Genomic DNA, 21,927 nt, shown 5'->3' on the forward strand with positions numbered 1-21,927 from the left:
GAAGAGGCGAACGCGGCGACTGCAGCATAATAAGAGCTCCACTGCTCGCGAGGCGTGTGTCGCGTTCGTCTCTCATTAGGAATCGCTCCAGCGGCCTCTTTCAGCTCCAACATCACTCGGCCATGCTCTGCTTCATATTACAGTGACGTTAATAATCCACAAACATGATTTCTGCTCGAGTCCCGCCCTGATTCTTTTCTAACATCTGTGAGGTGAAGACGACATTTCCAAAGATTCCGCGCTCAAACTCGGCATCATCAAGCTACGCCTTTGTTTTGAATATGGAATCTCTAGCGGCGAAAATCTAGCTTTAACACATCCTTGCTGAATTAAAGTATTAATTTCTTTCAAAAAAAGAAAAAAAAAATTACTGACCCCAAACTTTTGAACAGTAGTGTATATTGTTACAAAAGATTTATATTTTAAATAAATGCTGTTCCTTTTTTTTTTTTTTTACTTACTCACCATAAACCCATCAGCCTGTGCCATCTAGAGTTTCATGACAGAACTAGGCATTAAGCAGCACAACTGTTTCCAACATTTTGATAAATCAGCATATAAGAATGATTTCTGAAGGATCATGTGACACTAAAGACTGTAATGGCTGGTGAAAATTCAGCTTTGCGTCACAGAAATAAATTATATTTTAAAGTACATTGAAATAGAAAACCATTATTTTAAATTGTAACAATATTTCACAATATCACTGTTTTTTCTGTATTTTTGATCAAATAAATGCAGGCTTGATGAGCATACGAGACTTCTTTCAAAAGTATTAAAAAATAGAAATGTTTTCAAACTTTTGATCGGTACTGTGTATATCATTTCTAAGCATGAATACTATTGACACATCTGGTATGCTGCCATGGCAAGCCATAAATAATTCACAAAAGCATTTACAAGCACAGAGTACACAACAAGTACACCAGTGCTCCAATAGTCCATAATACATTGTTGTTAGTGTTCACACACTTGAAAATAGCATTTGGATCTATTTTTATCAACATCAACAGTTGCCAACCATAAACAGTTGACAAAGAAGATCAAATTGACGTGACATGATGATAGTCACTAAAACGTATAAAGACAAAATCACAAAGATCTTTACATTAATTGTAGGATTAGAGGTAGTTATATATGTTGAGTACAGATAAAATAATACATTTTTCATATATGTAATAATAAATAATACTTAATGTATGGTAAACGAAGTTATATGTGCTTAATGTCGTACAATCTAAAAAAATCTAATTCTTTAGGCATCAAGAGCCAACAGCAGATCGAATCGAAGGAAACGAGAGTGGATTCTTCCACCAACAAGGCTGTATGAAAATGTTGACTACACAAAAGAGGAGTACGTGGCAAAAGTAAGCATTTTACAGTTTTTTTTTTTTTCTGTACACAACCCAAAGACATATTTTGCATATGCTTGCACTGAGTGGTCCTAATGTCAAGCTTTTCTTGTTTGTGCATTTACCTGAAAAACTTGAGATCTGGATCTAGTGGTTCTTAAAGCTTCACATTTTCATCCGTTTCAAGCTGCCCTACATACTGCTCAATAAATCCTCCTGAGACCAGCAAAACAAAAGCTGAAAGCATTTTTTAAAAATGGATTTCAGTTAGGCCTTTATTTTTTACATGATTGCATACACTTTAATTAATACTGCCTTCATACAGGGCTGTCGCCAGAACATATTGACTGTTTTTTTTTTTTTTTTTTCTGATTGCACTTTCTGAGAAACACACATTCACTAAAACCCGTATTTACAGTTTTTTTCAAATTGCTTACACAGTTTTTGAAACTATGGCTCCATTTCTCAAAACTCTACACACAAAACCAAACACGCACACAACATGCAAAATGTCACACATATCTAAAGCAAACACTTCATTCAAAACTGTTAATTATTATAAAAGTTGTATTTTTGTGTAGTAACTCTACAAACAAACATAAAATGATTAGTCACATACCCGCCCAACTGCACACAGATGCGAAAAATGTAAAACACTACTCTCTTGTGTATTTTGCTTGTTCAGCGTGCAGTGGAGTGTACAGGAGTTTGTCATAGCACTCGCATGTACATTTGCACAAATACACTGTATATACAGTATGTATGCACAATTTTACACAGGTATTGAACTGAACTGTTGATATATATAAGAATAATTTCTTTCTTTCTCAAAACAGAGTTTTGATTTGTAAGTGAACAAATTGTGTACAAGAGTTTTCACACTTTCGTCATTGGGCGTAGTTAATCAGGAAATGAGTGTGGTTTTTAAATGGTACTGCTTCCCAAATGAACCACAAGAGCTGTTAGATTTGAGTGGTGTGTCTAATTTAGAGAACTGTGTTTAAAGTTTTGCAAAAAGTTTGTTTTACAATAGCAAACTGAGTGTAAATCTCGTAATGTGCTTGTAGTTTTGCAGACTTGGTCTGAAGATTTGGTACATGATTGAATGGTTTCACTGAGTGGGCCTTAAAGGGTTAGTTCACCCAAAAATGAAAATTCTGTCATTAATTACTCACCTACTGTGACTACAGTGGTTCAACCTTAATGTTATGAAGCGACAAAAATACTTTTTGTGTTCCAAAAAAACAAACAATAATGACTTTATTCAACAATATCTAGTGATGGGTGATTTCAAAGCACTGCTTCATGAAGCTTCGAAGCTTTACGAATCAGTTGTTTTGAATCAGTGGTTCAGAGCATGTATCAAACTGCCAAAGTCACATGATTTCAGTAAACGAGGCTTCGTTACGTCGTGCTTCGAAACATTTAGAAATTTCAATGGTTCACGTGACTTTGGCAGTTTGATACTCTCTCCGAACCACTGATTTGAAACAAATGATTCGTAAGCTTCGAAGCTTCATGAAGCAGTGTTTTGAAATCGCAAATCACTAGATATTGTTGAATAAAGTCATTATTTTGTTTTTTTGGCGCACAAAAAGTATTCTCGTCGCTTCATAACATTAAGGTTGAACCAATGTAGTCACATGAACTGTTTTAAATATGTCTTTAGTAGCTTTCTGGGCATCTGAAGGTGTTAATTATCTTGCTGGCAATGGAGGCCTCACTGAACAATCGGATTTTATCAAAAATATCTTTGCGTTCCGAAGATGAACGAAGGTCTTGTAGGTGTAGAACGACATGAGGGTGAGTAATTAATGACAGAATTTTCATTTTGGGGTGAACTAACCCTTTAAGTACTACTTTTAGTGTGTAAGCGTTTGGGGAAAAAAATGGTATTATAACTGAAATACTGACTAAAATCTATATTAAAAACAGAACACCAAAACACAAGCTGTGACTAAACAATTGAGATAAATTAAGTAGGCTATAATCTACACCAAAACACATTTTCATTATGCCTATACACTATCGTAAACAAGAGTCACAAAAGCTCTTTAGTTCCACCAACAATACAATAATAATTACGTAAGTCTATAGCATATTAAAAGGGCACTATAGGGGAGAGTGGGGTAAGATGAGCCAGTGGGTAAGTTGACTGTATCTTGGCAACTGTACACTTTTATTGTCATGTGACCATACATTTTGGAACCACCCATCGTTTCTGCCAGACTGTGAAAAGGAGAAGCACATAGAGGGGGTGGAAGTGACCCATTTACTTTAAAAACTTTTGTCAAAGTAATATTTTAGCATATCAGATGTAATGGTTGCTACATCAAAGCAAATTTATCCTATAACATTCATTTATGATGAATGTTGGTGATTTACCAACATATAAAACTATGCAAATCATTTAGGTAAATATTAACCTGAATTGGTAAGCTAGGTAGTTTTTTTCAGTGGTTTTTCAGTTAATGTAGTACTACTCATTTGTGAAAAAAATTAAAGTTAAAACAAAATGGGTAGGCCTACTTTGCATGTTAAAGTCGGCATAAAATGGAATTGCGATGGTCTTTTCTTTCCTATTGTGACGTATACCCGAGTGAAACTTCTTGAACAAGAAAAAATGTAGGGCGGGGCTTGATTTTGTGTATCGGGAATTGATTGGATGGTTGTGGTTTGCTATTGGTGTGATGTCATGTGAGTGACAGGTTGCCCCGCCCTTGCGCTAGCAAACACATCATCAGAGAACAGAAGAGATGTCCCTGCAATAGGGAAACGTATTTTGATTAAACATTATGAAAGCACATGAATTAGATTTTTAAAAAAAATGATGTGCACAGATAAATCATTTATAATAAACACTGCAATATTCCATTAAAAAAAGAAAGAAAAAGAATTGTCCATTTTGATTTCATGGTGATTTTAAGTCCGGTCATGTACCGGCATTGCTTATTACACTATTGACAATGGACCTATTTTGACCACAATGCTAAAGTGACCATTTTTACATTCACACATTTAAATACTCAATATTCACTAATGTTCTCAATATTGTCTTGATCTTCTTTTTAGATCCGGTCTGATAAAGATATCAACTGGCAGATGGTGGAATATGGACTAAGAGGTCATGGTGCTGACAAGGCACCATATAATTTGTTTGTAATCAATCCAGAAAATGGCTTTGTTAGGGTCACCGGCCTGCTCGACAGAGAGAAAACATCTTTATACAATGTGAGTTGTGCCTCAGGTTCATGAATGAAATGATGATTCACATAGTGACTAAAATAAGAGACCTTGAAAAACACATATCTTTTCTAATTTTTCCTTCTGTATAGTTGACTGGCATTGCAACATTTCGTAACGGAACAATAGCAGAAGAAAACATTGAGCTGAAGATTAAAGTTGAGGATCAGAATGATAACACACCAATATTCAAATTACAAAGGGGATCTGTAAAGGAAAGCAGCAAGATCGGTGGGTTGCATTCATTTATTACCACATTGTTCCTTCTGTTTCCCAATCAACCATAGCAGTTTCCCAACTTCCTTAAACACACAGCTTTCTCTGTTCTACAGGTTAAAAGGTTATGAATTAAAAACACAATGCTATTTTATACATTGTTAGTAAGTTAGCCTAAAATAGCACACTTTTTGATGATGTTAATAGGTTATAGCTCCAATAATAACTGTTATAGGCGAGTTATCATGTTTTAAATTGATTATGATTTCACTTTTTCAACTTTAGTTAGTGTGTAATGTTGCTGTTTGAGCATAAACAACATCTCCAAAGTTATGACGCTCAAAGTTCAATGCAAAGGGAGATATTTTCTTTAAAAAAATTCTCTGTTTAAGGACTACAACAAACGGCTGGTAGGGACTACAACAAGCTTCTTTCCGGGTTAGTGACATCACAAACCCCAACATTTACATAAACCCTGCCCCCGAGAAGACGCAACAAAGGGAGTGAGGCCATGTTGGGCTGCCTTAGAGAAGAGGAAGAGTTGTTGTAGTAGAGTGTTGTTGCCATGCCGTCATTTTATGCCGGACTGCTTCACAAACGAGGGTCAATTCAACGCTGGATTTGCACAAAAGATTAACACGACGGCACATGCTAGTCGATGAGTTGAATCAACTCCACAGCAACTACGTAAATGTATCCACTAACCATTCAGAAACATCCAGATGCATTTTATAAGTTGTTTGAACAGGTTTGACCAATGTAAGGCTGAACACTGTTACTGACAATCCTCATTTTGGCTGCGTGAGATTCTCCAGCTTTGTTGTTGTTGAGCAACTGAAGTGCAAGCTGTTAACGCTCCGCCCTCTTCTGGAAAGGGGGCCAGGAGCAGCAGCTCATTTGCATTTAAAAGGACACACAAAAAACAGCGTGTTTTTGCTCACACCCAAATAGGGGCAAATTTAACAATCTATAATAAATGATCTGTGGGGTATTTTGAGCTGAAACTTCAGACACATTCTGGGGACACCAGAGACTTATATTACATCTTGTGAACACCCACCTTTTATAAATACTTAATACAAATGACACATTTTTTGGTCAATGTTCTTATGAAACTACAGGAACACCTGTCATGCAGATAACAGCTACTGACGCAGATGAGCAAGGCACTATCAATTCCAAAATAGCATACAGTATAGTAAAACAAACACCAGCGGAATCCAAATATATGTTCTCCATAGATAAAGAAACTGGGAAAGTCTATGTGAAGGAGAAAACCCTGGATCGAGAGGTAGGCTAACTGATATGAAAACTGGCACTGCATAACATTTAAACTGCATGATCATTTAAATTCAGGATTTTGGCCAATTCTCTTTTACAGAGACACAACATATATACTTTAATAGTTCAGGGAGCTGATATGTATGGAGATCCATCTGGAAACACAGGAACAGGCACTGTGCAAATTCATATTTTGGACATAAATGACAATGTTCCCACTCTTGAGAAAGAACAGGTAAGATCTTAAAATGTCCTGCAAGCTGTGGTTATTTAATGACATATAAATGTTTTTTGTGCTATAGTATCAGTTGTTCTTTCCTCTGTTAGTATTCAGGCAATGTTGATGAAGGTGTGACTGATGTGGTTGTCATGAGAATTAAAGCCCTGGACAAGGATCTGGAATTCACTGATAACTGGCTGGCAGTGTTTGATATTATCAAAGGAAATGAAGACGATCTCTTCACTATTGAAACAGACCCTAAAACGAATGAGGGAATTCTAAAACTTGTCAAGGTGAATGCTTTTTCTTATATGGAAATAATCACCCTTTCATATTATACTATTTGTTGAGGGCTCAATGACTTGACATCTCTGAATTCAGTGTTGGAAGATTAGCCACTATCTAGGTAGTGGCTAATGGGGATCCAAATAAACAAATAAAATAAATAATCTCTCAATTCATTCAAAAATACATTACAAATGCAAATTCATACATGACTTTAATACACCTCTTCTATGATGAGAATATTTTTAATTGTATTATTATTATTATTATAATTGTAAGTTAAAACGTGTCAGGATGGTACAACTGTCCTGATATCATAATGAAGATATTAATAATAATATTAATATGACATAATTAAATATAATTATACACACACTGTGTATATATGATCAAATATGCATTGAGAAAATATATATTTAAAAAGTTTATTATTTATTATTATAATATTATTTTATTATACTATTATTTATTAGTAATTTTATTTTTCACTTGGTACAAGCATTTTAAACTAGTTTTTTCTTTTTTTTTTAATCACTTTTTCTTGTATGTCATCAACTCTGAGACATGTCTTATTCATATCCCTTTTTTTCTTTTCCATGTCTATCTGCTTGTCTGAAGCCTGTTGATTTTGAAAAGGTAAAGGACTTGGACCTCAGTTTGGTTATATCAAATGTAGCTCCTTTTATAAACGGAAGTGCTTTAGAGGTGGACGTTAATCTGGACAAGGATGGACCAGGGGCTGGAGCGGGCTTAGGAGCAGGGGCCGGGATGGGAGCAGGATTGGGAGCGGGGTTAGGAGTAGGGTTAGATGTGGGAGTAGATGCTGGACTGGATGCTGGACTCTATGCAGGAGTGGATTTGGGTGCTGGAGTGGATGTCGGAGTAGATGCGGGTGGTAATATTGGACTTAAACCTGATGGTAAGCCTGGAGCCAAACCTGGCCCCTCACCTGGTGTCAAGCCTGGGTCTAAACCAGGAACAAAACCGGGCACTAAACCTTCTGGCAAACCTGGATCTGAGCCTGATAAAAAACCAGCTGGGAAAGGTTACCCAGTTAAGATTAGTGTAAATAACCTACCCGATGGCCCTAGATTCTCACCTTCTTTAAAAGACTTCCCAGTGTCAGAAGATCCAGATAATGAAGACTTCCCAATAGTGCTGGGCACCTATGCTGCTTTGGATGGTGATACTGGAGAACCAGCTGAAAATGTGAGGTGAGCTTTGATACCAAGGTCACTTTTTCAAAGTAATGAATGGTATTACACCGTGTCCTAACTACACGTGATAAAAGGTATCATTCCCATGTTAATCAGAGTTTTGTCCTGACTAGCTGCAACTAGCGACATGCGATGATTCTATTTTAGAAACGGTTTCTGCGACGACGCGGCTTCAACAACAACACAAAGTATGGCAATGATAATCTCAAGTACTGTATATGTGCTTTATTTATTGTTAAAAGCGTCTAATGTCCGTTTGAATATCATTTTGTGTTCTCTGCTTTGTAGCCCTGTTGAAAAAAACAGGTTAGGTGGTTAGGTATGTTTTGAAGCATGGAAGCTGGTTTGAGCTGGTTTATACTGGTTCTTAGCTGGTCATGAGCTGGTTTAAGCTGGTCAAGTGGTGGTCCAACTAGCTCCAGCTCAGGACCAGCTTAGGACCAGCACTTGACCAGACTAAACCAGCATAAACCAGCTCAAACCAGCTTCCATGCTTCAAAACATACCTAACCAACATATGCTGAAAGTAACCTCAGATCGTGAAAATAATGGGCACAGCACAGGAACGTTCAAACTGTCAACTCCTTGTGAACGAGCAAGTGTATTATATGATAAAAATGGTTTTAGTCACTCTGGATGTACTTCAAATAATATTTAAATTGTGTAATATTTATGAATTTGATTATGTACTCATCCATTTCATTGTGACTGCCGTGTGCTTCCCAAGAGAGCCCGCCCTCACGCTCTTCTGATTGGATGTGGTTTTTGATTGATTTAGTCGCGTCACTGCTTGTCACTCGAATCTTTTCGCGTCGCGTTTGGTTAGGACGCAGTGTTATAAAGTGTACAGCTAGTTGGTATATTAATGTTAAGTATATTAATGATTTTAGATTAAGTTTCAATACAGAATTATATTCATTGATTATATTTGTAAATAAAGATAGATATTATTGATTTCTATCATTGCTATAATTGATTATCAAATAGCATTGTTTATATGGGGGCCTAATAATCTTTGATCCACTGTTTTCATGTTATTGTTTTGATCATTAATTGAATACCCAGGTATGCTAAAGGTCATGATCCTGATAACTGGTTAACCATTGATGAAGAAACTGCTGAGATTAAACTGACAAAGGTTCCTGATCGAGAATCAAAGTTTTTGGTCAATGGAACCTACTTCGCAAAGATTATCTGCATGACTCAAGGCAAGCATCATTTTTCAGGTTTCATGTCTGTTCCAAGCCTACCAAGGTGAAAAAAAAAACAGAGAGAACCTGTTAAACTACATTTGAAGGTGTTTGGACTGGGTGGTTTTGTAACAGAAGGATGTTAAATATTTTTTTGTATGTTTTTTTTTTTTTTCTCTGTAAATAATTAATATGTTGTAAATATGTAAATGTTAATAAGTATCTAAATATTGTTTTTTAAATATTCATTATGCTTTAAATATTTAGATATTTAATCAATCTTAGATTGATTTAAATTATCTTGATTAATCATCTTGATCATTGCATTACATTAATATTTACAGAATCTAATATTTATTAAATATCTATATATTTAATTGATAATATTTAGATACTTATATTAATATTTGTATTGTTACAATTTTGAAACCATTGTTCTAAATCATTGAACATCAAACATTTATTCTATCGGTTGTGTTCCTTTAAAATGTCTACATTTCTTTCAACATTTTTAGATGTGCCAGCTAAGACAGCTACTGGGACAATAGCATTAAAGGTGGAAGACTCAAATGACCACTGCCCTACATTGACCAGCACCTATCATCAAACTTGTGAAAATAATAAAGTGATAAATGTCACGGCTTTCGATGAGGACGCTGATCCAAATGCCGCACCTTTCCAGTTTGTTCTGATAGAAGAGGAGAGTGTGGGAAAATGGGAGATGGTGCCTATAAATGGTAAAGACAAAGCAGGTTTATTCACTTAAAACATACAAGACTGGACAAACTCGAATGCAGTTAGCAGAGTGTAATTCTCTCTTATTTGTAGGAACAACTGTGAGCTTTCATGCACATGAGGCTTTGTGGCAAGGCATCTATAAGCTGACAGTGAAGATCTCTGACGCTCAGGGTCTGTCCTGTCCAGACAGCCAAAAGTTTGAGGTAGAAGTGTGCACCTGTGAGAAAACAGGCTCATGTGGGCCGAGGATAGCCGCGCAACGTGGCTTCCCGTTCAAAATAGGAACACCAGCCATTGGCTTGTTCCTCAGCGGTGCAGCTCTGCTCCTGCGTGAGTTATCCGTGTGTGCAACACATTTGTACAGCTTTTCATCCTTATAGAGCTTATAATACAAATGCTGTGTTGCTTGCACTTTCAGTGGTACCCTTCCTACTGATCTTCTGCCAGTGTGGGACCGTGAGCGAGTTCACAGATTTGCCCTTTGATGCAAAAGAATGTCTTATTTCATATCACACTGAAGGCATAGGGGAGGACAAGGTATTTACTCAGAAGCTATTTACTCAGATTCAAATTTAAAATTACAACTTGAGTTTATATCAAAAAACACACTTACAACGCGTCAACTTGATTTTGTATATAGGCGGTTCCTCTTCTCAGCAGTCCTGTTGATACAATACCCAAAAAACAACTGTTCCAGGATCTCAAGGTTTCCAACACTGTATCCTCAAGGCCCTTTCAAGCAAGTGTTGCTAATGACAGCAAAATGTTCAACCAGGAAACAAACGATGGGTTTACAGAAACTGATGGCAGGTTTTGGTACCGGCAAAACACCCTTTTAACAGCCAATCAGCGCGCTAGTGCTCTCTACTCTGCAACACTCGTGCATGAAAAACAGGATATTTTGGGGGATATGGCAGTGGGAGATGAATTCCTCAATGAATACTTCTCTCAGGTATGAGATTATCTATGTTTTGAAGCATCTTATTCATGTTTTAATTAATGTAATAACAATTGTGATCACGATTTCCCTGCATAGCGTTTGTATGACTATTCTGTGGAAAATAAGAAGTGAATTTTTTTAAGGAATACCTTGGGAAATCATTCCAATATAATGAAAGTGAATGAGGACTGGGGCTGTCAAGCTTCAAAATGAAAAATCATACACCATAAAAATATCATAAAAGGGGTCCATATGACTATTTTCCATGTCTTATTCGATAAACATCTTGACATCCATCCTAGCTCTTTTTGGCATGTTTATGAACGAAGTAGCAATGCCTGATTCATGAACGAATCATTCTTTTGAGTAAAATGACTTGGAATATAAGTAATTTTGACCATTTTTGCAATACATTCAGGGCTTGACATTAACACCCGCCATCCTGCCAAATGCGGGTGGATTTCAGCAGTGGTGTGTAACACAGTCACTCCTACTAGATACTTTGGCGGGTTGAAATTTATATATAAAATACATTTTTCAATCGTAGCCTTTTAAAAAGGCTTCTGAAATAATAAACTAAGTGCAATGTAGTGTTGTCAAAAATATAAATTTTTCAATACATATCGATACTGAAATATCTGAAATGCATCCAATACTCATTTTCTGCAGAGACAGCGAGTTGACACACAAACCAGTCTCGGGATGAATATTGTTGGTGTAACAGGGCTTGAATTTTGGCATGGGATTGTGCGTATTGCACATAATTTTACTCATTCCTGCAAAAAGCCGCCTCTCAGTACTAAATTGAGTTCTTTTTTGATGCTTACTGTGCTTAAACATTCAAATACACACAAAATAATATCAAAATGCCGTATTCTAACTGAGTATTAATAATAAATGAGTATTCACGTAAACACAGTCAGTTATGTTTTAAGTGAATGTAAACAGTTGAGAAAGAAAACGCATGTGTAACAGTATAATGGATCTGTGTGTCAGGTCAACCTAATATACCTGCTGCCAAATTGTGAAATAATATTAAAAATATCTATATGGCAATTTTTCCCCATGGTATCGATGTCAAATTGTGGCCAGTGAAAATGCTGCGTGGCTAGTAACTTTGGAAAACCACTAGCCACAGTGGCTGGTGAGTGAAAAAGTTAATGTCAAGCCCTGAATACTTTTATAGTGCTTTTCCAATCTTGTTTGACATCCCCAGACTCATTTACTTATGTTATATTGAAAACAGTGGCCAGGATATTCTTCAAAAACTCACTTTTTGTGTTCAATAAATACAGGTTTGGGATGACTTAAGGCTATATAAATGATGACAGAATTTTCATTTGATTCTTTATTGCAGAAAGCAAGCTGTGCTGCAGCAAAGCCTCCCCTGACAGACAGTCTTCTGGGGTACGAGTATGAGGGTCAAGACACCCCTGCTGGCTCTGTTGGTTGTTGCAGCCTCCTTGAGTCTGACAATGACCTGGAGTTCCTTAACAACCTTGGGTCAAAGTTCCTTACATTAGCGGACATATGCCGTCCTCCAAAGCCTCCCAAAACTGAGCAAGTAGTCAAATCGGTTGAAACCAGCTACAAAAGCGAGAGCACCAGCACTAGCACCATCCAGGTTACCAAAACCACTCCACCTCCACAACAGGTACAGCAAAGCTCTGTTACCAAAGTCGAGACGGTTAATAAATCAGCCACACTTCCAAGTGCCAAAGCAAGCCAGACACTTTTCGTGCAACAGCAGCCTCTATTCTACCTGGTGGAGCAGCAAATGCCAAACACAGTTTTTGTTGAGAGCCCTACTCAGGGTTTGTATGTAATAAATGGCAACCCTGGGACGGAAGGTTTGATACTGCAAGGCAGAAACGTTTCACAGGCGACGCTAAGCAGAGGACAGCAGGCAATGTATGTGATAAATGGAGCCCCTGTGGCTGCTCATAAGCCGATTCAGTTGCAAACGGAAGTACAGGAACAGGAGGCAGTGCTGGGATTTAGCCCCGTCTCATCTCCCATTGGAGCGCCTGGAGGTGTACTGCTAATGCAGACACATTTTCCTGAGAAAGCAGTAGAAAAGGAAACTGGAAGACCACCATTGCTGCTTGCTGATGTTCCAGCACTGGCCAAAAAACATAAAAAGAAAACACCATCTGAGTCGTTAGGTACCAAAGTAGTGAAGGCTGAACTAAAAGATACTGTGTCATCTAAATAGATAAGAGAAGATCCAATAAGACAAGCACCCATGACACAGTCCAAAATTAAGCCTGATTTGAGAAAAAACGGGTCAAGTTGGAGTATAGTGCTGTGACTATAAATGTTTTGCCATATTTTACAAAAAAAATGATTAGATAGATAGATAGATAGATAGATAGATAGATAGATAGATAGATAGATAGTGAGATGCTTCCTCTAGAGTTCATTTCTCTAGTGAAGTAACATACTGTGGATACTAAATGACTTGCCTGAGGTAGATATAATGCTACGTTAAATATTATTCTCAAGCTGTTGTCTTTCTGCAGTTGAAACACTAGTTGAGAGATTACATGTAAACATATCTATGCACAGATTGTTTTCTTCTTCTGCGCTTTTTCCTGTGGTGGCGGTTAGCAAACAGCGTTGCATTACTACGTACACACCCTTCTGGATTGGAGTGTGGATCGCCTGTGTCGACTGTTTTTGTCGTCTGAATGTATGGACCGAACCGTGACGCCCATACCATGACGATTCAGGATGAGTACATGTTCCGTTACACCCCTGATGATAGATAGATGATAGATAGATTGATAGATAGATAGAATTTCTTGCGCTGTTCAGTCCGTCAGAGAAGGGTGTGTCTATGCAGACACCATCTGGACCATTTGGCCTTGAGGTTCTTCAGCATTCACACTGACACACATGTGGCCAGATGTTCTGACAGCTGAAGGAGGAATAATTTGAGGGAGAGTGAACAGTAAAGAACACTGTGTGAGCTAAGTGTTACAGATGGAGATGGCCCGTGGGAAGAAACTGTAAAATAAGCATAGGAAAGTAAGAAATCCAGGCACATTAATGCTCACCCAGGAAGTGAGGGTTTGAATTTGTTTAAAAAAAAAAAAAAAAAAAAAAAAAAACATTTTTATGCAAATATTAAGGAAACATTCCATTTTATCATTCTTCAAACATTATGGGAACGTAACTTTTGAAAGTTTTCTGAAAAAAGTTTAAAGAATGTTAGACGTCCAACAAACATCCAACTTAGGAGAAAACTTTCCATGGATGATGTATAAATAATGTTTTTGTGCTAACATTTTGAGAACATTTTTAAAGACTAGATAACTTTAAATGAACCTTCTATTAATGTTACTGGAATAATGTTTGTTAATAATGTTGGGAGAACCTTGCCAGAATGTTCTGAAAGTGTTCCAGGTTAGCTGGGGTGTCTTCCTGACATTCTCACAATCATTTCTTCTTATTTCTCTATTTTTTTTTTAACCATCAATAAAATGGCAAAGGGCCAAAAAACTTTTCGTAAAATTAAGAAAAAAAAAATGCTATATAACATTTGCCAATAATTGATCAATTTTTTTCCTCTTTTTTTTTTTTACTTCCAAATGTGTTTTTACACAGTGACTCATCTATTTTCTTGTTTACTGGTGATTCTGGTGATCCAGTGGTGATTTTTTTTTTTTTCTGCATGAATTAATGAAAATCTTTTATTAGGGGGATTTCAGACAATAATCTTTAATAAAGTCCTTTAATGCTCCAGTTCTGCAGAGTCTTGTTTTTCCCATTTGTTACTGCTGTGAGTCATGTGTTGTCAGCTTGACAGCTTACTCGTTAACCCTGAGGAGCTGTTTCAAAAACAAATCTAATTTTCTCTTTTCACGCTACCTGCTGAAACCTGCCTTACCAGCAGTTTTCAATTGCAGTCATAAACCTGCAACTAACTAACCTCATGCCACAGGGTATGAGCTGAAGTATGAGCATGACAACTTTCAGCAAACATTAGACTTTGTCACTTATGATTTAAGAGGCCTACAAAGCATCCAGTTCCCATGCTTTGCCCAATTCAAACTGGATCATGTGAATCACAATGATCAGAGCATGCCTGACAGTTGCAACTATCATGTTCATGTTTAAACATATCTGATCACATCTCATTTTGTATCAGATAGTATTAAGAAAACGAGTCAGTGCAGAAACATCCTGTCCTTTCAAAGGCCCTTGTTCCTGAGAAAAAATTTTTTTGTTGTTTTTTTTTTACAAACGACATCCAGAAAATACAAATAAATAAATGTTGTATCTCTTAAACTTAATATAAACTATGCATCTTTGAAAAATTAAGTTGTACAGTTTTTGTAGCTTTAAAAAACCAAGCACACTTACCCAAATAGTTATTGAACTTAATTGAATCAACATTGAACTAAATTGAGCTGAATATAATACACTATTGTGCTCTGTAAAGATGTCTTATAGCTGAATTGAGTATTTGTATGTCGAGTACTGATGTCTGTGCATCATTAGGTGATGGAAGAAAAAAATCTTGTGTTGCAAGTTGATATCATCTTTCAAAGACGAATCTCAGCAGCTGCTTCACTACTGTGAAATTTCCATCTACAAACAATTAAATAACGCTACTATTATTTTACTAACTTGTAATCAGCCAATTAATTTATTTTATATTCGAGCTTGTCATCATTTTAACAAATGTTTTCATTTGTTACACTTCTGACTTGGCTAGATCAGACATTTCAATATGAATATACAAGGTCCAAGACCACAAGCAAATGGAGCACTGATCACCATTGTGGCGACTTACAGTGGTAAACAATATATTTTCTTACAGTGGCATGGTTAAAGGCTTTATCATGTGAATTCACAGTAAAAATGAGCAGTAAATTACCATGATGTTAGCATCATTTGCTGTTCATTCACAGTAATTTGTAAGATCCAGCATACATTAATTTCACAGTAAATTTCTGACTACATTAATTTATTGTAAAATAATACTTCTTAATCCTGTAAATTCCTGGCAATTTTTTTACAGTGTGGGCCAGTTGTGAATGTGTTATGAATCTGCTCACAAGCAAAGGAATTCTGCTGTTTATAGACTTATAGATTCAATGCCTTTAGCAATACAGCTAGCACATGAAAATATGTGAAAAACAAGTGTGCACTCGCCTCTCAAGGGGTATCTGTACACTTTTCTTTGAACTGTCAATAATAGCTCAGACCCTCAAATTTGTGCTGCCCAGAAATATTTCACCGGTGAGCTTGAACTAATGTCCTCAGAAAGTAAACAGACAATAAATCAGATCTCACACAGAATGGAGGAACTTTGGGAATTAACATTCATGAAATGCACAAATTCCAAGGACAGGGGTGCTGTTTATGGGCTGATGCCCTTGATTGTTTCCACTGGATTAACCAAATTGTATGGAGTTACTCATTCCCGTTTATTTACTGTGTCAACAGGGCGCCTCAGACACCCCCTCAAGTCACCTGATGACGGGGTCGGCAGCTGTATAAAGGGCATTTTGGGTGTTATCGCCCACAGTTGTGCTCTAACATGGCTAAAGCAGTGGTTTGTGTGCTTCTCGCATCTCTGTTTGCCTTCTGTAGATGTGCTCCAGTGGTAAGTTCAATTGCTTGGGTCTACAGAATAGAGCTAAACCATGGGAACTGGCACAATTTTAAAATTTTGCATCATTAAATTTGTATCATTAATGTGACCAGTTCAATGCATTCTTACCAGGGCTCGTTTCATTTTACTCCGGATGAATGTTATAGGTGTTACAGAGCTTGAATTTCAGTGAGGTATTGCACTTATTGTGCATAATTTTACTCATTCCCGCAGATTTTGTGCTCACACCCAAAGTGCACGCACATAAAGTCGCCTCTCAGTACTAAATTGAGTTCTTTTTTGCTGCTTATTGCGCTTAAACAGTCAAATACACACAAAAAAAATAATGTCAAAATGCTGGTCTTGGCGAGTATTCACATAAACACAGTCAGTTTTGTTTTAAGTGAACATAAAGAGTTGAGAAAGAAAACGCATGTGTAACAGTATAGTGACAGCAGCCTAATATACCTGCTGCCAAATTATGAGATAATATTAAAAAATATCTATATGTCAGTTTTTCCCCATGGCATGGATGTCAAAATTGTGGCCAGTGAAAATGCTGAGTGGCTAGTAACTTTAGAAAACAACTAGCTACAGTGGCTGGTGAGCAAAAAAGTTAATGTCAAGCCTTGATTCTTAATATGTTGTGTCATGTATCTTATCTTATATAGAATTCTAACCAGACTCTTAAACATAAAGGACATCCATTGAACATCCATTGAACTTTTCTGATGTACAAAACATTCTTTGAGTGGAAAAATGTTCTTCAGATTAAGATGTACTTCACACTAAAAAAAAAAAAAAAAAAATCTTTAAAAACTGTTTGCTGAAAGGCAAAAATGTTTCTTGTATGGTATTGCTGTGAAAACTAGCCAATCCAAAATGCTTTCTGCCTCATTTTGCATGGGCGGGTTTGCGTCTTTGCGTCTTTGGAGGGTGTAATTTGGGAAAGAGGCTGTAAAGTGAACTGGCTGAAATCTCTTACAGCAGCTTTAAGTTATATTTAACTTGGCATGGACACAAAATCTATGAAATGTATATGATAGATAAAATGTCTCCTAAGATGGCCCCTTCTGGGTGAGACAAGGTACTTTCTGTTGTTGGACGGGCTAACATAAAGGTCACAAAGTTATCTGCACTCTGCCATACTACAAAGTGCTGCAGTAAACTCTATACCAGGAAAACACACAACTGTACGTCCAGGTGGTCACTGACCCAACAAACAGCTCTGAGCTGATACATCTGCATCTACTTCCATTACGTTTTACATGTATCCTTTTATTCAAAGCGACTTAAAAATGAGGAATACAACAAGAGATTCATCTTAAGACAAGATCATTGAAGTCAAGATCATTTTCAGGCCTAAACCAGAACAAAAAAAGACTATAGCACCATGCTTAGACTAAGCAGAACTAAGGAGTATTTGAATGCACATTGATTTTGCTTTGAATGTGTTCCAGGGTTTTCATGGTGGTTCAGATGCTCACTGCCCTCTGACGGTAAAGATCCTGGATGCTGTGAAGGGGATTCCCGCTGGAAATGTAACTCTGGATGTGTATCGCCAAGATCAAAGTGGGACATGGGAAAAGATTGCCAGTGGGTAAGATCACATTAACAACAATAATCATAATAAAAATAATAATATAAACAATATCACACTCGTAGCTGTGCGATATGGCTGTATATCAGCACAGCTATGATTCAGTCGTAGGTAACAGCATACTGATATACAGCCATATCACATGGCTACGAGTGTGATATTGTGTTTATATAACAGTTCGACGGCACGAGTGTGTAAATAAATAAGAAACAACAACAGAGTGTCTTTAAAAACCCTCTTTTGTGCAGTACTTCCTTCCTCCAAAGATTTGAATCCTTGGAGGAAGGAAGTACTGCACAAAAGATATATATACATTAAAAAGTATCGGTTTGAATGTCCGCTGGGGAAAGCGAAATCTTTGTCTTTGACCTTTTAAAAGATTTCCCATGACTGTGCTAAAACAACTTCCTTGTTTACAACCAGTCCCTTTCAGTTTGCTACTGACTCACTCATAAAGACAGTTAATGGTGGCCATGACAGTCGCCGCTAACGGAGTGATACAAACGGTGAAACGCTTTCAGTGCTGATACTGGGGTAATATTGCATGGCTGGAAAAGGCTCTCAGCCAATCAGATTCGAGAACCATATATATATATATATATATATATATAAAATCAATGATTACATTTCAAATTAGAACCCAGTGGATCACTGAAACTTTTCATAAATGCGATTGGTATCCATGAGCTCAGTTTGACTTCAGCAATGTCCTTTTTGACATTCACATTTTACATTTATTCATTTAGCAGATGCTTTTATGCAAAGCGACTTACAAATGAGGAATACAAGTGCCTCATTTTATAACACAAAAAGTGCTAGCAATACAACGTTTCAAACATTATCCAGAATAGTTGTCATATTTATCATATGCTGTACATCTCTATACACTTTTATTTGTTAGCTGGGATCTCTGGACAGAAATGTATTATTGTTCATGGACCATTTTTAATAAATTATATTAAGTATCAAATGTTGTTAATTAGTCAATCCAGTCAGATATTAACCTAAAAAGGTACAATCAAATATTAACCTGAAGAACTACAAAACTACATCTACAGTGTTGTACATTTGTTTATATCTTTCAACAACAACAAAAAAGAAAGCTCAACTAAACTCAAATTTAAAGAAAACAGTGTGAAAATAGATGAATTTTGATTAATTCAGTAAAAAACAAATATCAGTTACACTTTATTTTAAGGTGTCTTTGTTACACTGTAATTATACATTTAAGTAATATTAAGCAACATGTGCTTACTGTAGGGTGAGGATTAGGGTTTGGTTTGGTTTAGAGTTAGTTGCACAATGATTGTACAATGACAAAATAAAGTGTTACCCAAATATCTTTTTTAGTTCCGAAATTGGCATAGTTGCTGCATTTTGTCTTTGTATGAAAGCAAGGTAACACTTTATTTTAGGGTATTTTAACTAGTTGCTTATTAGCTTGTATATTATTTGAATATTGGCTGTTTATTACTACTAAGTACATATTAATGCCTAATTCTACTTAATCCTACCCAATACCTAAACTTAACCACTACCTTATTATTAATAAGCAGTAAATTAGGAATTTGTTGAGGGAAAAGTCATAATTAATAGTGAATATGTGTTCCCTATACTAAAGTGTTACCGAAAGTAATAACTGCTCTATTCACACTCCTGCACATTTTAATCTGAAAATCTACAAAACTATTTAAATGCAGCAACAACTACAATGTTGTATAAGTTTTGTGAGCGTTACTAAAAAATCATATTTTGTCAAAATTGAGAGTGATCTGTACCGACAGACTTTGACTCAATTATACTCAGATATAAAGAAAACGATGTGCAAATGTATGCATTTTGATTCATTTTTTTTTAAATTCAAATGAAAAAAAAAAGCATCCCATTTGTCTTTGTTGAAAGGTTTTACCTGCTCTATTCACTCTGCTGCACATTTTCATTCTAGTCACATCCGCATGGTTCCCCTTTCCTGCCTCTGTCATTGTAATTAATAAGCTCTTCCTCTTAAACAGGAAAGTGGATATGACTGGCGAGGTGCACAACTTGATCACTGAGCAGGAGTTCACTCCTGGTGTGTATCGTGTGGAGTTTGACACTAAAGCCTACTGGAAGGAAGAGGGTCGTACACCATTCCACCAGATGGCTGATGTAAGCAGTGCTGTGATGACACTCCTATATTCATGAGTGATTATTGGCTGCTAAGTGATGGGTTATTGTTGTATCAAGGCACCTAAACCACAAAAGCACACAGTCTGGAACCCTTCATCAGGACGATTTGGGACTAATATATATATTGTGTAATTATCTTTTCTAAGAGCTACCTACTAGATATGCATATAGCTCTTTCTTGCAGCAAATATAGGTAAATTAACACCCAGAATGATTGTCTTGGATGTGAACCAAGAGCTATATTAACTGTGGGGAGGTAAAAATTTAACAACCTATATCTTGTTTTCTGTCTAGACACAGTAAATGGACCAGTGTTAGATAAGAGGACAGAGCATTCAAGGACAACACATGCATGCACGCACAGACATACAGAGCACACAGGCACTGACATATGAAAGAGTCTGTGAAGTGACAGATATACACTTTTGTAAAGACCCTTTTGTCGTTCAGATGTGTTCGTGTTGGATGGTGTTTCTCAGTGGTTCTTGTGTGTTTTTGCAGGTGGTGTTTGAGGCTCATGCGGAGGGGCATCGTCATTACACTCTGGCTCTTCTTCTGAGCCCCTTCTCATACACCACAACAGCTGTGGTCGTCAAAGCACATGATTGACATCCCACAGAAAGTTGGTTCACGTCAACTTAAACAGAGAAATTACTTCACATCCAGGATCCAAGATTAACTCCTTGCTACACCTTGTAATCCCAGGTTGAGATATATTACTAGCGATTAAACTACTTTTTTTATTTAAAAATTATTCTTTTGTCACTACAGTTTTTTTCCTTGTATATTTGTGAATATAATGCAAGGAATATATGCAACACAAATAAACATCTGATAGTAAAATTAATTATATATATTATATATATATATTATATATATATATATAATTTAGATATTATAGCCTCAGACTTTTTGGCAACCCTGGTTGAAGATGAAAAGTCTGATGTTTGGGAGAAGGGATTTAGAAAATGGTTGTTTTATTATAAAAAAGGATAAACAATTTTCAGAAAGCATCAATGAAGATATGATCAGTTGTCTTATATGAAAACTAGCCAGTTATCCGAGAGAGTCTAATGTGAGTTAAACATTTTCTACATTTTAAACATTTTATATCATGGCAAAGACATCAAAAATTAGGCCTACTTATGGAGAAGATTTTGGTCATATCAGCCACCTCTAGGTAAAATAAACAGGGAGCTGCTAAAAAAAAAAAAAATCAAGTGTCTCTCAGTGAGCTAGCCAGAGGCGGCAAAGAGCGAAACGAATGAAGAGCGAAAAACTCCATTTTGGTGATAACGGGTTAAACAATTTAGGGCCGTAAAGCATTCCAATACGTGAATATTTTCATAACATTAGAATGAAGAAAGTGATCAGCACGACTGACATTCAAAATGGTAGCAAGCGTTGCTTTGTTTAACAGCAGTCCTTGTTTTGATTCTCTTTTTGAATGACTAATAAACTGTTGATAGAAATGCTAGTTGGCAGTCAGTTGTAGTCTTTGTGAGGTGCAGCTTTTTGGCGTTCTTTAGCGTAGGCTTGGTGTGTCACGGCCTTTAAACAATGTCAACTTAAAGGCAGGGTAGGTGATTTCCAGAGAGGCTAGCATTAGCGAGCTAGCTTTGAAAGCACAAGATCCCACCCTCCCTTCAGAGCGTCTCCAAAGCCACGCCTCCTTCTATACACAAACACGTACAATAGGGAGCAAATAAAAGCGTCATGACAGACAGTGTGTTAAACTACCTCATGTCTCAAAGCACATACCATTACAATAACAATGAACGTAAACAACTTAAAAAGCACTGACCTGTGCCACCTGTCTGCTGCAGATTAATTTCGGCGTTGATAGTGTTGCCTTTGAAACGCATAAATTC

At 36.6% G+C, this 21,927-nt stretch overlaps 4 protein-coding genes across 4 annotated transcripts; all 4 read left to right on the forward strand.

The window, feature by feature from the left end:
- Nucleotides 1-6,231: 6,231 nt before the first annotated feature.
- On the forward strand, nt 6,232-9,052 carry LOC127502611 (desmoglein-4-like). The gene is made up of 3 exons (XM_051875637.1): nt 6,232-6,327; nt 6,420-6,605; nt 7,216-9,052. The coding sequence occupies exons 1-3, from the start codon at nt 6,232-6,234 to the stop codon at nt 7,813-7,815; spliced, it is 882 nt and encodes a 293-aa protein (XP_051731597.1). The 3' UTR covers nt 7,816-9,052.
- Nucleotides 9,053-9,089: 37 nt separating this feature from the next.
- Nucleotides 9,090-10,709, forward strand: LOC127501848 (desmoglein-2-like). Its single transcript, XM_051874078.1, has 3 exons — nt 9,090-10,072; nt 10,161-10,279; nt 10,383-10,709. The coding sequence occupies exons 1-3, from the start codon at nt 9,739-9,741 to the stop codon at nt 10,698-10,700; spliced, it is 771 nt and encodes a 256-aa protein (XP_051730038.1). The 5' UTR covers nt 9,090-9,738; the 3' UTR covers nt 10,701-10,709.
- A 1,290-nt stretch (nt 10,710-11,999) lies between these two features.
- LOC127501847 (desmoglein-4-like) lies at nt 12,000-14,427 on the forward strand. Its single transcript, XM_051874077.1, has one exon. The coding sequence runs from the start codon at nt 12,004-12,006 to the stop codon at nt 12,895-12,897; it is 894 nt and encodes a 297-aa protein (XP_051730037.1). The 5' UTR covers nt 12,000-12,003; the 3' UTR covers nt 12,898-14,427.
- Nucleotides 14,428-16,131: 1,704 nt separating this feature from the next.
- On the forward strand, nt 16,132-20,810 carry ttr (transthyretin (prealbumin, amyloidosis type I)). Its single transcript, XM_051874080.1, has 4 exons — nt 16,132-16,299; nt 17,748-17,887; nt 19,900-20,035; nt 20,558-20,810. Exons 1-4 carry the CDS (start codon nt 16,234-16,236, stop codon nt 20,663-20,665), a joined length of 450 nt encoding a protein of 149 aa, XP_051730040.1. The 5' UTR covers nt 16,132-16,233; the 3' UTR covers nt 20,666-20,810.
- Nucleotides 20,811-21,927: the final 1,117 nt, after the last annotated feature.

This window comes from Ctenopharyngodon idella, chromosome 20 (assembly GCF_019924925.1).
Source record: "Ctenopharyngodon idella isolate HZGC_01 chromosome 20, HZGC01, whole genome shotgun sequence".
Lineage (NCBI taxonomy): Eukaryota > Metazoa > Chordata > Actinopteri > Cypriniformes > Xenocyprididae > Ctenopharyngodon > Ctenopharyngodon idella.